At 42.3% G+C, this 14,412-nt stretch overlaps 1 protein-coding gene across 2 annotated transcripts in view; it reads left to right on the forward strand.

The window, feature by feature from the left end:
• GPATCH2 (G-patch domain containing 2) overlaps positions 1 to 14,412 on the forward strand; it is a 221,051-nt gene that overhangs the window by 147,902 nt on the left and 58,737 nt on the right. For both annotated transcript variants that reach the window (XM_019483165.2, XM_014597996.3), the window contains exons 6-8: positions 5,129 to 5,196; positions 6,866 to 6,905; positions 13,024 to 13,088. In XM_019483165.2, the coding sequence (XP_019338710.2) occupies positions 5,129 to 5,196; positions 6,866 to 6,905; positions 13,024 to 13,088 (173 nt within the window). The remainder of the gene's footprint in view (positions 1 to 5,128; positions 5,197 to 6,865; positions 6,906 to 13,023; positions 13,089 to 14,412) is intronic.

Consider the following 14,412-nt stretch of genomic DNA (forward strand, 5'->3'; position numbering starts at 1 on the left):
TACCATGGTAGCCAAAATGGTATATAGAATATTAAGTGTAGATACTCAAAACCGTGGTTGGCAAAACTGTGGTTGGTGAGCGAAACCTGTACTGGAGTGTAGACAGGGGCCAAGAACAGGTGTTCATTTCTAGCAGTAGAAATTTCTGCTGCTATAAATGTTTCCAGGAGAGGGAGCAGCATAGGCATTCAGTCTACAACCACCCCCTTGCCTGCTCCCCTGCCTTCCCAAAACTGAGTGATCCCAATCTGGGGGAAGTTGGAGCAGCTGTTGCTTCCCACTTCTGCCCATTTCTGTAAGGGCAAGTGGAGCAGCAGTGAAAAACTTTCCACATTTTCCCATATAAGGGACACCTATGTCTGGGGAACGGGCTCCACTCCCCTCCCATAAACTGCTAAAGAGGGGACTAGAGGAACAAGCAAAACCCCCTTCATGTTCCTCAGATCAGTGGCCAGGAGCTGAGTGGAGGGAGCGACAGGCAACACCGCCTCAGACCAGGGCCTCAGTCTGGGAAGCAGTAGGGGGCTTTGCACTAGTGCTCCTGTCCCCTGCTGGAATAGTCTATGGAAGAGGTAGGGACAGACTCCCCACCCCTTCCCCAGATGTAGGTATGTCCTCAGTCTGAGGAAATGTGAAGACTAGTTGGGACTACATGGGACTAGTCCAGGATGAGGAAAGGAACAGTGGGACAATGCCTTGGCTATTCACCGCCCCCTCCCCTGCCCCCTCTGCTGGCAGTCCCTGATCTGGGGAAGCATAGGCAGCAGTATCCCACTGCTTCACCCCACCATGCTTCTCCCCCTTCCCCTCCCCCACCCCCAACCAGACTGGGACAGGAATGTTAAGGCATTCATTCTTCTGAGTTTCTATTGCATGGAAGAACTTCCAGGTTCACACCTGGAAGATATTTGTACTAAGATAAAGTCAGTAAACAAGGTTAATATAGTGTGGAAAAGGGGAGGGTTTATTTTCCCCAGGAGAAATTAACTGAATGCTTGTACACTCATAGTTTCCATCAGGAGAACAGTGGGTGCCTATACATGTGCTCTGACACATTCTGATTACTCTCGATTAATTGAGTCTTCTGGAGTGTTCTAATCAGACCGCTCCAGCCTGCTGCAGTGTCTCATGTATTCAGCATCCTGTAGTTTAATATGGTGGCAAGGACACTAACTAAAACTCATCAAATGAGCTTTAGTTAAAGCACTCCCACCACTATTTTCATAGATTTCATAGATTTCATAGACATTAGGGCTGGAAGGGACCTCGGAAGATCATCGAGTCCAGCCCCCCGCCCAAAGGGCAGGACGTCAGCTGGGGTCATAGGATCCCAGCAAGATAAGCATCCAGTTTCATCTTGAAGGTGTTCAATGAAGGCGCTCGAACAACCTCCGGCGGCAGGCTGTTCCAGACCTTGGGGGCTCGGACAGTAAAGAAATTCTTCTTTATGTCCAGCCTGAAACGATCTTGTAGTAGTTTGTGACCATTCGTCCTCGTCATCCCTTGGGGCGCTCTGGTGAACAAACGTTCCCCTAGATACTGGTGATCACCCCTGATAAACTTGTAGGTGGCCATCAGATCACCCCTGAGCCTGCGCTTTTCCAGGCTAAAGAGCCCCAGGGCTCTCAGCCTGTCATCGTAGGGTCTGCTTCCCTGACCCCTGATCATGCGCGTGGCTCTTCTCTGGACTCTCTCAAGCTTCTCCACATCCTTTTTGAATTGTGGAGCCCAAAACTGGACGCAGTACTCCAGTTGCGGCCTCACTAAGGCCGAGTACAGGGGGAGAATGACGTCCCGGGATTTGCTTGAGAAGCATCTATGGATGCAAGCCAGCATTTTGGTCGCTTTACTAGCCGCAGCATCGCATTGCAGGCTCATGTTCATCTTGTGGTCAATGATGACCCCCAAGTCTCTTTCTTCCATAGTGCTAACCAACATAGCACTGCCGAGCCTATAAGGATGCTGCAGGTTTTTTTTCCCAAGGTGGAGAACCTTGCATTTATCAGCGTTGAACACCATCAGATTCTCATCCGCCCACTTGCTGAGCCTGTCCAGGTCAGCCTGGATCACCCGCCTGTCTTCTGGCGTGGATGCTTTGCCCCAAAGTTTGGTGTCATCGGCGAACTTGGCCAGTCCGCTTCTGACTCCAGTGTCCACATCGTTAATGAAGATGTTGAACAGTATGGGTCCAAGGACAGAGCTGTGGGGGACCCCACTGGTCACAGGACACCACGATGAGTGACTTCCATCAATTACTACCCTCTGGGTCCGACCCCGGAGCCAATTTTCCAGCCAGTGGATCGTGGGGGACCCAAGGCGACAATTGGCCAGTTTCTCCAAGAGACGATCATGGGACACCAGATCGAAGGCTTTTTTGAAGTCAAGATATATGACATCAATCTCATCTCCCTTGTCCAGGTGATAGGTCACCTGGTCGTAGAAGGAAATGAGATTGGTCAAGCAAGACCTACCCGCAACAAACCCGTGCTGGCTATCCCTTAAGATGTTGGCGTTGGCCAGTCCATTAAGGATGGCCTCCTTAATAAACTTTTCTAAGATCTTCCCCGGGATAGAAGTCAGGCTGATGGGCCTGTAGTTAGCCGGATCCACTTTCCTCCCTTTCTTGAAGATAGGCACCACGTTGGCCTTCTTCCAGTCTTCGGGCACTACACCAGAGCGCCAAGAGTTTTCAAAGATCCGCGCTAGAGGCTGGGCTATGATGCTCGCCAGCTTCTTGAGTACCCTGGGGTGAAGATTGTCAGGGCCGGCTGACTTGAAGGTATCCAGCTTCTCAAGATGTTCCTTCACAAAGTCAGCATTAATGGAGGGCAGGGGATCACCCTCACCCGGACTTCCCGGCCCTGTAGCAGGCACAGGCGTGCCATGGGGCTGATGAAAGACCGACGCAAAGTACCTATTTAATAGGTTGGCTTTTTCCTGGGCGTCAGTTGTCAGTTGCCCCATCTGGTTCAGCAGGGGTCCAACGTTGCCCCTGCTTTTCCTCCAGCTCCCCACATATCTGAAAAAGGACTTTTTATTGTCCTTGATGCTCAAAGCTAGCTGGAGTTCAGTTGCAGCCTTGGCTTTCCTGGTCTGCTCCCTACAGGACCAGACCAGTGCAGAATAATTCTCCTTGGAGGTGACTCCCATCCTCCATCCTTTGTAGGCCTTTCTTTTTAGCCTCAGGAGGTCTGCTAGGTCCCTGGAAAGCCAGGGGGGCTGCTGTGCCCTCTTGCTGCCTTTCCTCCGAGATGGAATAGACTTAGTTTGTGCATTGAGGATCGCTCCCTTGAGGAGCAACCACTCTTCTTGAACTCCCCTCTCCCTGCGGTCACAGTCCCTTAGGGCCTCACTGACAAGCCTCCTGAGCTTGTCAAAGTCGGCTTTCCTGAAGTCAAGGACTTGCGTGTTGCTGACCGACTTGCCAGCTTTTCGGCGGATGGTGAAGGTGATCAGCTCGTGGTCGCTGTCACCCAGCTTCCCATTGATCACTAGGTCGCCGACTAGGTCCTCCCCAGTAGCCAGCACCAGGTCGAGCAGCGCTTTGCCTCTCGTTGGCCCATAGACTTCTTGAGTCACGGGACACTGAATACACAAGGCGCAGTGGGCATTTTAATTAGAACAGCTCCCAAGAGCCACTCTTATTAAAATGCACCCTACCTACTCCAGAGCACGTGTATAAGCACCTAATGCTTCTCTTAGTAGAAATATAATGCCTCTATGTGGCCACGATTTCCTCAAGGCAGCAAGTTACAATTTTTTTGTAACTTCTACTTTCCAAGCAGTAAGTATGGCTACAATTTTTCTATAGCAAGTTTTGATAGTTGTTCTGAATCATCACTGCCCAGTAAAATGGGCATTGTTGAACTAGATCTTAACATGCTTTGGTTCTCTTTCTGCATAAAAGTAGGGGAAACTTGCTTTAAAACCACAAACAAACAGTAATTTGTTGCTGATGAAAATGCAATGGATCATTCTTCTAATGAGTGATGGCCTGTCAAATGTGGATAAACAGAAAACCCTTATGTAAAAATAACCTAAAACCCAGTGGTCCCAGACAATATGTGTATATTAGCTGTTTATCTCTTTGGCTTCCAGGTTTCCTTCAGCATTGACAGCATGGCTGCCTTAGCCCTGTCACTGGTCAGTTGGTGATCCCCTGGGGATTCAGAGTTTTTATGAGGACTCGTTGCTCTTTGCTCCAATATCTTTAGCATATATGCATCTTTAGCAGGTGATCCCTAACTCCATCTCATATATATGTGAACAAGCAAGTTCTAGCAAACAAATCGTGCAGAAGAGGAAGGCTACTTCAGCCGTAGTATGATATAACCCTATAAAGATGTATTTTCCTTATGTTTACCCTGTCCCACATGAAGGAGTATGAAAGAGAATTATATAACTGATTAAAAAGTTAACCATTTTGTTCCTTTTATATTATGGTAAATGAAAAGGAATGGACAAAAGAATATGATTACAGTTATAAAAGTCAGAATTTTTTGTGTCTTTCATTTTTCGTCATGTGTTATTTTCATAAGCATTTTGCTCCATCTTGCAGGCTACACCTTAGATTTTCAAAGGAGCCTAAGGCCCTTTTTGAAGCCCTTACAGCTTTAAATTAATTAATGGTATTTTCCCTAAATTTAACACCTTGTACATTCTGGATGAGATTTTCAAAAGCATCTAAGCATCACATTTTCAAAGGTGCCTATGAATTTGTGTTTTGTGGAATTTTCAAAATCACTTAGCAGATAGACATCTATCTGACTGCCATTGAAATGCAATGGGAATAATTACCTAGATTAATTCTATAAATATGGTAATGTGCTTATCTGAATCTTTAGGCACCTCAGAACCTTTGAAAATTTGACCCAAAGGTTTCCAAATCTTACAGATCCTTGGTGAGACTATGGCTCCTAAGTACCTGTCACCTTCGAAAAGTGGAATCCTTCTCACTGAGACACTTCTGAAAATTTTACCCAAGAGTTAGAAAACAAAAATATTATTGGTGGTACATATTATACTTGGTATATCTTTTTTTATGCGGGAAATAAAAAAAATAGTGTCATCGCTAGAAAACATTGTGTGCATGTAATACCACTCTAACTCAGATCATTTTTCCCCATAGATTACTGCTCCAGGCCCAGGCAGTAACAAAAAAGCAGTGCATTTATCCCAGGATTCTCATCACCATGAGTGAGTACCAGTAGTGGGAATTGTCCTTGTTTTTAGTGTGTTTGTATTACCGTAGCACTTGGGCTAGGGACAGAAATTACACACAAACCAGCAGAAGTGATCAGAAATCACTTCAAATCTGTAACACAACAGAAGTTCAGTGCACATAGCCTGCTTTCAACATGGCCAAAACCAGTTTAAGATGAACCTGTGTGGATGTAGTCTCAGACTTAACTGATTTGGATTAAATTGGTTTATTAAACTTCTGCCCCAGATCCCGTCCAGATTCCAGTTAGCTCACAGTCCCCCAGCATCCCAAGATGTTTTGCACTTCCCCTGCAAAACCCCCTCTTGCAGGATGGCAGAGCTAACCTGGGCCTAAGCTGTCTATTCCAGCTGAGCAGGGAGCTGTGCTCTAGAGCCCCCCCACTCTACCCTGTGAAGATTGAATTGATTCAGACTCTGGCTTTTTGACTGCCTGTACTTAGCCATCATGTCCAAGATGATTAAGTTTTTGTAAAGAAGCATACTAGGTTCAGCACTGCCTAAGTGCTTTGCAGAAAGAGAATCAAATACTTTCCGTTTTTTTGTTTTGTGTTTCTTTTGGTTTTGGGGTTTTTTTGGTATAATAAATATCCTGTGGAGACTCATGTCCTCAAAAGATCACAAAACCAAAGACCTGAATTGAGGACATTCTGACAGGAAACATCTTTTGATTCCTTTAGATATTGCAGCATATCATTAATATTTTCTCTATTTTCAGCTCAAAACAAGATATATGTTTATAGAGCCCAATCCAACCAATGTGGCAGATGTTCCATTTGTTATTTAAATAGGCTGATCTATTCTGACCTTCCCCCAAAATCCACTGCCATATTTAAAGAAGCAGAACCCAGTGCCAGGCACCTTATTTCCTCTCTTGTTCTTCTTCCCAGTACTGATATTGCCCCTTCCACCCTGAAGAAGTTGTTAGGTCCATGTGTAATGCACACTGCAGGGAAATTGGGAGGCCTCTTTTAAACATGCTGCTGCAATCTCAGATGAGTCTATCATAATTGCTGCTGGTTATGCTGAAGGAAGGCACCATGTTACCTCCTGTTGTATCCCACTTTCTGGACCAATGCCTTGCCTTTGTAAAGGAAAATATTATGAGTGGTGTGAAATGGTGTGGCAGCCTTGAGGTGCGAGTTTATGTTTGCGTGCTGTTTGAGTTACAGTTCAAACCCTGGCCTTGACTGGTGAAATGCTAATGTGTTAACATTTACCAGTTAGCTCACAGCAGTTAGATGGCTTTTCAGCTATAATTAAAAACTGCTTATGCTTCAGTAAAAAGGATTTTATTTTGTTTTGGTTAATAGGGTGCATTGTAATATGCACGATTTAAGACATGCAGAATCTTAACATTTATGCATTACTAAATTGAATTAATAGAACATAATTAAATGTAAAGTTAATGAGTGCCTGGTTTTCCTAAGAAGTGAATTTGCAAAGCTAGATGCATTCTTGAATTCCTATCAAAACTGTTACAGACTTTGAGAGTTCCATAAAATATCCCATTAAAATAAAGCATAGCCAAAGGCTATATTTTCCTGGCAGACAATGAAATGCCCAAAAGCACGCACAAACTGGTCATATGACAGCACGTGCTTTAGTTATATTGTTAAACCCTTCTTTTCTCTTTCTCCCACAGCCATTGGTTTAGCCCTGGGGCTAGGAAGGAACATAGCCAGGTAAGAACCACTTTGATCAAAAAACAGTTTACTTCATATATAAGAAGGAATTTAACTGTCTCTCCTCCAGAGTTCTTGGGCCAGTATTTTAAGTCATGAAAAGCACAGCAGCCTAAATAAGTTAATATTTCCTTTAGAGAGTATACTTAACAGATGACCATTTCAACCAGTCTTTTGGTTAATAAGCTGACATGTCACATTATGCTAGATAAGCATCAGAGTTCACTTTCACTGCTGACTTTAATGTTTAGAATATTTTATCCTACAACTAGTTTCTCATTAACAGTGGTACCTATGTTTCTCTTTCAATGTGGTTTCTACTTCTATAACACTTTTTCATGAAATTAAAAAAATATACAACTGCTAGAACTGAGATTTGCCCTTATTTTTCTCCTTCACACCAGGAAAAGGGGCTAAAGCAACATAAAGGGGTCATTAAACTCGGTATCAGGTGAGAGGTTGCCAGCGGCAGGAATTACAGAAGAAAGGCATAATGTTGTGTGTCAGGGAGTCCCTTAAAACCTGCTGTGTAGGGCACATTTATATTTGAGCAGTAAAGCATTGGTCAGACTTCGGAAAATTAATGGAATTGTAGAAACACACTGGTCACCCAGAATATATTGTCCATTGTTTTTATCTTAAAATAAGTTTTTTTCTAAATATAATAGCTGCTTACAAACACTCAGTAAAAAAAAAAAAACCCAGAGTACATCAGTTATGCATTAAGATGCTATAGTAAAGCTCAGTGGGAAATTCTTTAGGTGAAAATTGCTGTGACTCAGTTGATTTCACTAAATCTGTACCAATTACACACAAGCTTAAAGTTCTAGGAAGTAGACTTTAAATATGGAAGCAATAAGTAATATTGTAAAAAAACAGATATATTGGGGAAAATCTTCATATTTTAGGATGTTGTAACCTCTTGTAGCTCAGATAAAAAGTCAAAGTAAAAGCTCCTCCTGAGCTTAGTGGTCCATGGGGCTGGACATGGGCAATGGCATGCATGTTTTTACAGCCAGAAGCACACAGGGAAGTAAACTGAAGAACATTTGAACACAAGATTTAATGTTTCTCAAAAATCACTTTATTTCCTCAAGCCTTTCAGAATAACAAAAGAACTAAGCACAGTTTTTAGCTGTAAATTGTGAAAATACTAGGTGTTATTCTTTGCTGGCAGAGACTTCCTTAACAAACAGATAGCTTGCTGTGATTTGCATTTATCTCATGTCATTCTGAAACTTTATTCTTTGTTGAAAAGACGCATAAAAAAAAAAAAGGAAAAAAAATGTGAGCACGCTTTTTTAGTTCAGCTGAAATAAACATGATAAAAGATTCCCATCAGCAAGGTTTCTTGCTGTTTGTCAACGTTGTTACATTTACTAATTGTAATAAGTGATACTTGCTGAGCACCAGTAAAAATAAAATGAAAAGTATATTTGATATCCTGAAAGTTTCAAATAACTTAGTAATTAATTTAACTTGAAACCTTTCACGTGTTTTGAAGGTTTTGAAATTCAAACCAGCCATACTCAAAGCTAAGTGATGTACCAGCAGGCACTATGCTGCTGAGCAACCACTAGGCAACCTGGCTGTAGGGTGAGCAATGCCTGTAAGAGCAAATGAATTTGTATTTTCCAAAAAAAACCCAACCATGGTTTGTAATTCTTTTTTTAAAAATTACACCTTTGGGGTCATAAAATCATTATAAAAGATTATACTTATAGAGATGATCTAGAGATCGTGAAATTCATAATTTTTTAGCCTGTATTTGCATCATTTTTAGCTTGAATTTTGTAGTCAATTTATTGCCATTGCATGGGGAAAGATGCTGGCAATCCATAATGGGTCTAATCTTCAGGACCTGTAAAAGAAGGAGGGAAACATTAATTTTAAAATAAATCTGTATTATGAAAGCAACTTACCTTTCGAAAGGTCTAGAGCTATGGAGCACCATATTAAATAATTATAATTGTTGCTGCAATTGTACAATTAATATTTAGTTAAGATGTTTAGGTTTTGAGATTTAAAAAATCATAAAGTATCAAATAGGGCTCATAGAATAGCAAATAGAGATGCAAGGGACCTTGAAAGGAAATTTTGTCTTATGCTATTAAAAACCTACTGATAAAGATTTCACAACCTCCCTGGGTAACTTTTTCCACTGCTTAACTATCCTTACACTTAGAAGGATCTTCCTGATTGCTGAACTAAATCTTTCTTGTGGCAATTTTAGCCATTATTTCTTGTCCTGTCCCTAATGCAAAATAGTTTACAACTTTCCTCTTTGCATATCTGAAAACCTTATATATACCTGGAGACTCACCTTCTCAAATCCAAACAAACCCAGTTCTTTCCAACTTTTTTCACAAGTTGTTTTCTAGAAATTTGATTATTTTATTGTTTTTTGTTGCTATTCTGTGGACTTTCTCCAGTCCATCCATATCTTTCTTGAAGTGTAGTGCCCCACATTGGACACAGTATCATGTTCCCCCTGAGACTTTACCAGTGCTAGGTATAGTGGAAGGATTACTCCATGCATCTTACTTATAATATGCTTAGTGATTCACCCCCTATTGCTTTTTTTTTCCAGTAACAATTAGACATTGTTGACTCATGCTTAATTTTAATCCAGTATAACCCCAGATCCATTTCTGCAGCGCTGCTAATTAGCCAGCTCTTTCCCATTTTGTATTTATGCCATTGATTATTTCTACCTGAGTTCAGTATTTTACAATAGTCTTTATTTAATTTTGACTGTATTCCAGACCATTTTTTCATTTTGTGAAGATAATTTTGAATGTTAATCGTGCCCTCTAAAAAGATTGTGCCCCCTCCCAGTTTGATATCATGTGCAAATTCAAAAAGAGCACTCTCTATTCCAACACTCAGTCTCTTAATGATAATTTTGAATAGTACCCTACCCAGGACAGACCCCTTAAATTTAAAACACAGTGTTTGTAATTGCATAATCAGCGTAGAGGTATGTGGCAGACAATCTTTATTTGTGCAGTCCTTATGCAATAAGTGTAATTAATATTTATTTTGACATCAGCAAGATGGACTAAACAGCAGCAAGACTGCTCCTTGTAATCTTTTTGTTTAAAATACAGTTTTTAATTATTACTATTGGTGAGTAGAACTGCACCGATGCATCAGTCCGATATTGGATCAGCACTGATATAAAAACAATGGATTGTGTCAGAAATTGGTCCGGTGTGGCCGATAATTTAGCCGATAAATGCCTGTGCGTGTGCACAGCCGCAGCATAGCATGTGGGCAGTATGAGGAACACAGCCGGGCAACTCAGAGAGCTTCATCCAGCTGGTAAGTCTGTTGTGGTGGAAGGGGAGAGGGGATGGAAGGGGCTTGGGGGGCCAGATCAATGCCCCCCCCCATGGTGAGGGAGGGAGTGAGGCAGGGGCTGAGGCAGGTACTGCCCAGCCGGGGCAAGGCGGGGTGCAGGACGGAGCTGCGACTCATCTGGGGAGGGTGGATGGCTCCTGCCGACACGGGGGGTGTGCCCCCGGATCTGCATGGGAGGGGCAGGGGGGCCGCAGCTGTGGGCTGGGGTTGGAGTTACGCCAGGCTCTTCCTGGTGCGTGGGGGCTGTGCTCCCAATGCGTGGGGGTGGTACTCAGGGCAGGCTCTGGTGGCATTGGGAGGGGGGGGGGACGGTGAAATTTGGGGTGGCTGCAGCTGCCCCCATAAGCCCCTTCCCAATGCCACCGCCACCTACCCCAAGCACAGCCCCAACCCAACCCCCCCCCCATGCACCAGGAAGAGCCCAGCGCAATCCCAGCCCTCAGCTGCAGCCTGCCCTATGCAGATCCAGGAGCACACACTCCCCCGTTGCACTCCTGGGGTGCGCGCAGCAGCAGGAGCTGCAGCCCCCCCAGATGAGCTACGGCTCCCTCCAGCACCCCACCCTGCCTCACTTTAGCTGGGCAGCATCTGCCCCAGCCCCACTCCCTCCCTCACTAGGGGCCTTGATCTGCCCTCCCATGCCCCTTCCCCATCCATCACAACCAACTTACAGCGACGTGCAGCTGGTATCGGAAATTGGATTGGTATCAGCCGATATGCCTCCTTAAAAATCAGGTATTGGTATCAGCCCCCAAAATGACTATCAGTTCACCCCTGTTAGTGAGGAGTATGCTTTCAGTCATAAGCAAATAAAAATAAAATAAAAAAAAAAATTTGCAAAACTTCAATGTAAAACCTGGCATAAGGAAACCAGGTTATTCATTAGGTATCTTTTAAGTCACCTTTGAAAGCTAAAGTGTACTTATTTTGTTCAGTCTAGGAGTTAGACAACTCAGAAAATGTTTCTCATTCAAAAAACAATCTGTAAATGTGCTAGGAAAATAAATTTAGTTAAGTGTGTTCTCCAGATATAATTAAAATGTTGTCCTTTGCTTTGGCATCCATGCCCAGGTATATGACCAAGGTTTGGATTGCTAAACTGTGCACTAATAGGTTCAAAAGGTGTATCAATCGACTCTTGCAGTGAAGGGTCCCTTGTTCCTCCTCTGATACTTTTCTGAGTCCCATCAGCAGAGCTCTTCCTTAGATCTGTGCAGCCATTTGTATAGCTAAACCTGCAATCCAGGTCTCAACATTTTGTATCCATTCTTGAAGCTTTGGTTCCTATCAAAATATGACTTCTAGTTTTTAACGATCGTTTGCACTTTCACATAATCATTTGGCAGCCAGATTTCACTGCATCACTGCCACATCATCCTCACATGGAAAATTGTCAAATCAATTGGAGAGACACATTGTCAGCTGAAGTAGTTGGATTAACAAAAAGTCTTTTTTTCACTTTGAACAAATCATAAAAAATAGTGTGGTTTAGAATATCATCTCTTCTGTTTCTCCCAAAGGAACCTAGTATCCTGGATATTTTAGGAAGGTTTGTTATTTAGTTTTTGTTTACTCTAAAACTTTGAGTCTCGTGAAAACTGCTAGGTTTCAGCAGTTCTGCTTTCTTTTCAAAATACAGTCGAGAAGATGTAAATTATTTGCAGTGAGTGATTCTATGCTTTTCACAGTTTAAAATAAGGGTAAAGTTATTTGTAAAAGTCTGGATTTCTTGGGTTTTAAGTATATTCTGTATAACTGCAAATTTCTGTTAATGGAGTAATTGCAGTGTAATTGCAATGTAAATGTAATTATGTGCTTAATTCTACATGTATTTTAACAACATTTGATTAAAAGGCTGTAATGACTGATCATGCTTTATCAAGAATGCACTGAGTCACTAACTGTAAATATTTCTTTAAGTGCATTCATGGTGCACCTTAAGTAAAAAAAAACAAAAACAAAACAGTCTAGGGCAATGGTTCTGAACCTTTTGAGCCTGAAGGCAACCTTGCATAACTTTTCTGAATTTTTCAACACCCCAGATGAGAATTGCTGAGCTGCAATCTAAATTCAGAAAACATGAAACGGTGCATTGAAGCCAAAAAAGTTAAGAAGTACTGATCTACCTGGTGCAAGGTCAAGACAGTGGGGGCAGTATCTAACCCTGTCACATCCTTTCCATGGTCCCATTCCTACCCCTGGTCTGTTCCTGAGGGGGCAAGGGCAAACCCCACTGCCGAGCTGCTCCTGCAGGGTCTCACTTGCTAGCAACTGCCCCCACAGCCCCTCTTGCCAGTCCTGGAAGCATGAGAGGAGTGGAGGGGACAAGCTTGGCTGCAATACGTCCATCTGCCTGCCCACATCAGAGCATGCTTCCAAGAGTGTAGGGGCAGCCAGAATGTAGTCATTCAGTGTGGGGGAGGCAGGCAGGGGCAGGGGGAGAGCAGAAGAGGGCAGCAGCAGCAGTTCTGGGAGGAGCAGTTGCAGGCACTGCTGAGTACCTGGGGCAGGCACAGGGCGCTAGACTGGGGAAGGAGAGCATTTACCTCTTTACCCAGGGGACAGGTGTCATAGCACCCTTTATGGGATCTCTTGGGGCCCTAGTTGAGCATCACTGGTGTGAGGTGTCACTATTGAAAATCAAACAGATAGGAGCTGGTTAACACAAGAGAGTAATCAAGTTAGAATGACATTGCTTAGAATAAAAATGACTATGCTTTCAACACTGTTCTGAGTGTACTTTCTGTATTTTCAGCACCTGCGGGATAACCGATCAGAGAGAGGACACAAGAAGAACAGCTCAGTAAAAACAGCTAGCAGGTAAGATAAAGCTACAGCTTATTGTTTTAATCAGAACATGGCTATCCTTAACTATCCCCGTATATTTTCTAAAAAGATTGATGCCACCCCTGTTTCTGAATAGTTTCTTGTGCTCCCTTTCTTATGGACTTTTTCTGTGTAACATGGGACTGTACTGGTGTTTTGTATGGGACTTCACTGGTGTTTTTATCCCTCCAATTTATTTACTCTGATTATAATACATTTATTAAACATCTGGGTAATATGGATGATCTTGCCTGGTTCCTTACTTACAGGATGTAATTGTGAGAGTCAAGAATGTGCATTACACACACACACACGCACACAATTTTTAATGATAAAAAACAGTAGAAAGGGACTTAACACTTAGATATCTGTACAGTATTGTCCTTGAAAAAACTGATTGGCAAAATTTATAGAAACAAATTCATCATTAGGGGAAAAAAGCTGAGCATTGCAATGATAAGATGGGACAAAAGATTAAAGGCAAAGCTCACTGTTAAGTCTGTGCTCAAAGATCATGTATATGTTTACCATACCTGATTTCTCCTTGACCCTTACTGTAAAAAAATTGTTTTATAACTTTTTTCTGTGTGCAACATTTATTGTGTATACATAAGTGAGAGATTGTAGATATATTTTTTGGGATAGCAAATAAGTTTTTTAATAATACACTTGAAGACTGGAACAATACCATACTTTTGAGTAAAAGAAAGTACTTGGCATTCTGTTTTTAAGCCACACAGTATATCTAGGATCTGAAGTTATCTTGGGATAGCCATGTTATTTCGTGTTGTGAAATACTGGCTATAAGTAATACCTGGCATGTAAGATAACATTTACTTTTATCATATGAGTACCAAATGTGAAAATACTAAATGTTGTGTGCAAGTTCATATTACACCCTCTGATTGGTTAGTTGCACAAATACTATGGACACAATAACTAGACACACTTAAAAGCAGATTGTAACTCAGGAAATCTCAGGAAAATCTTCCAAACTATAGGAACAGTAGCAGAATGAAACAAGATGCCTATGGAAGTAGATAAACCTTTGATTGGAGATTTTCAAGAAGAGGGTAGATGACCATCTGTCTGAGATGGTTTAGGTTAAAGAAAAGAGTCCTGTCTCTGTTTAAGAGGTTGGACTAGATGAACTGAACCTTTAGGTCTCTTGCAGCCCTGTAACACACAGTTATAGTTGTCTTTTGTCTGTTAAATGTATTCCAAAGTAACTACTCTTTCTGAATAGCAGAATTCTTTAAAAATAGTAAGTTTGCTTTCAGCAATTTTATTCAAAGAAGCTTATGTGCATATAGGCCAG

The sequence above is a fragment of the Alligator mississippiensis genome, chromosome 1, assembly GCF_030867095.1.
Source record: "Alligator mississippiensis isolate rAllMis1 chromosome 1, rAllMis1, whole genome shotgun sequence".
NCBI lineage: Eukaryota > Metazoa > Chordata > Crocodylia > Alligatoridae > Alligator > Alligator mississippiensis.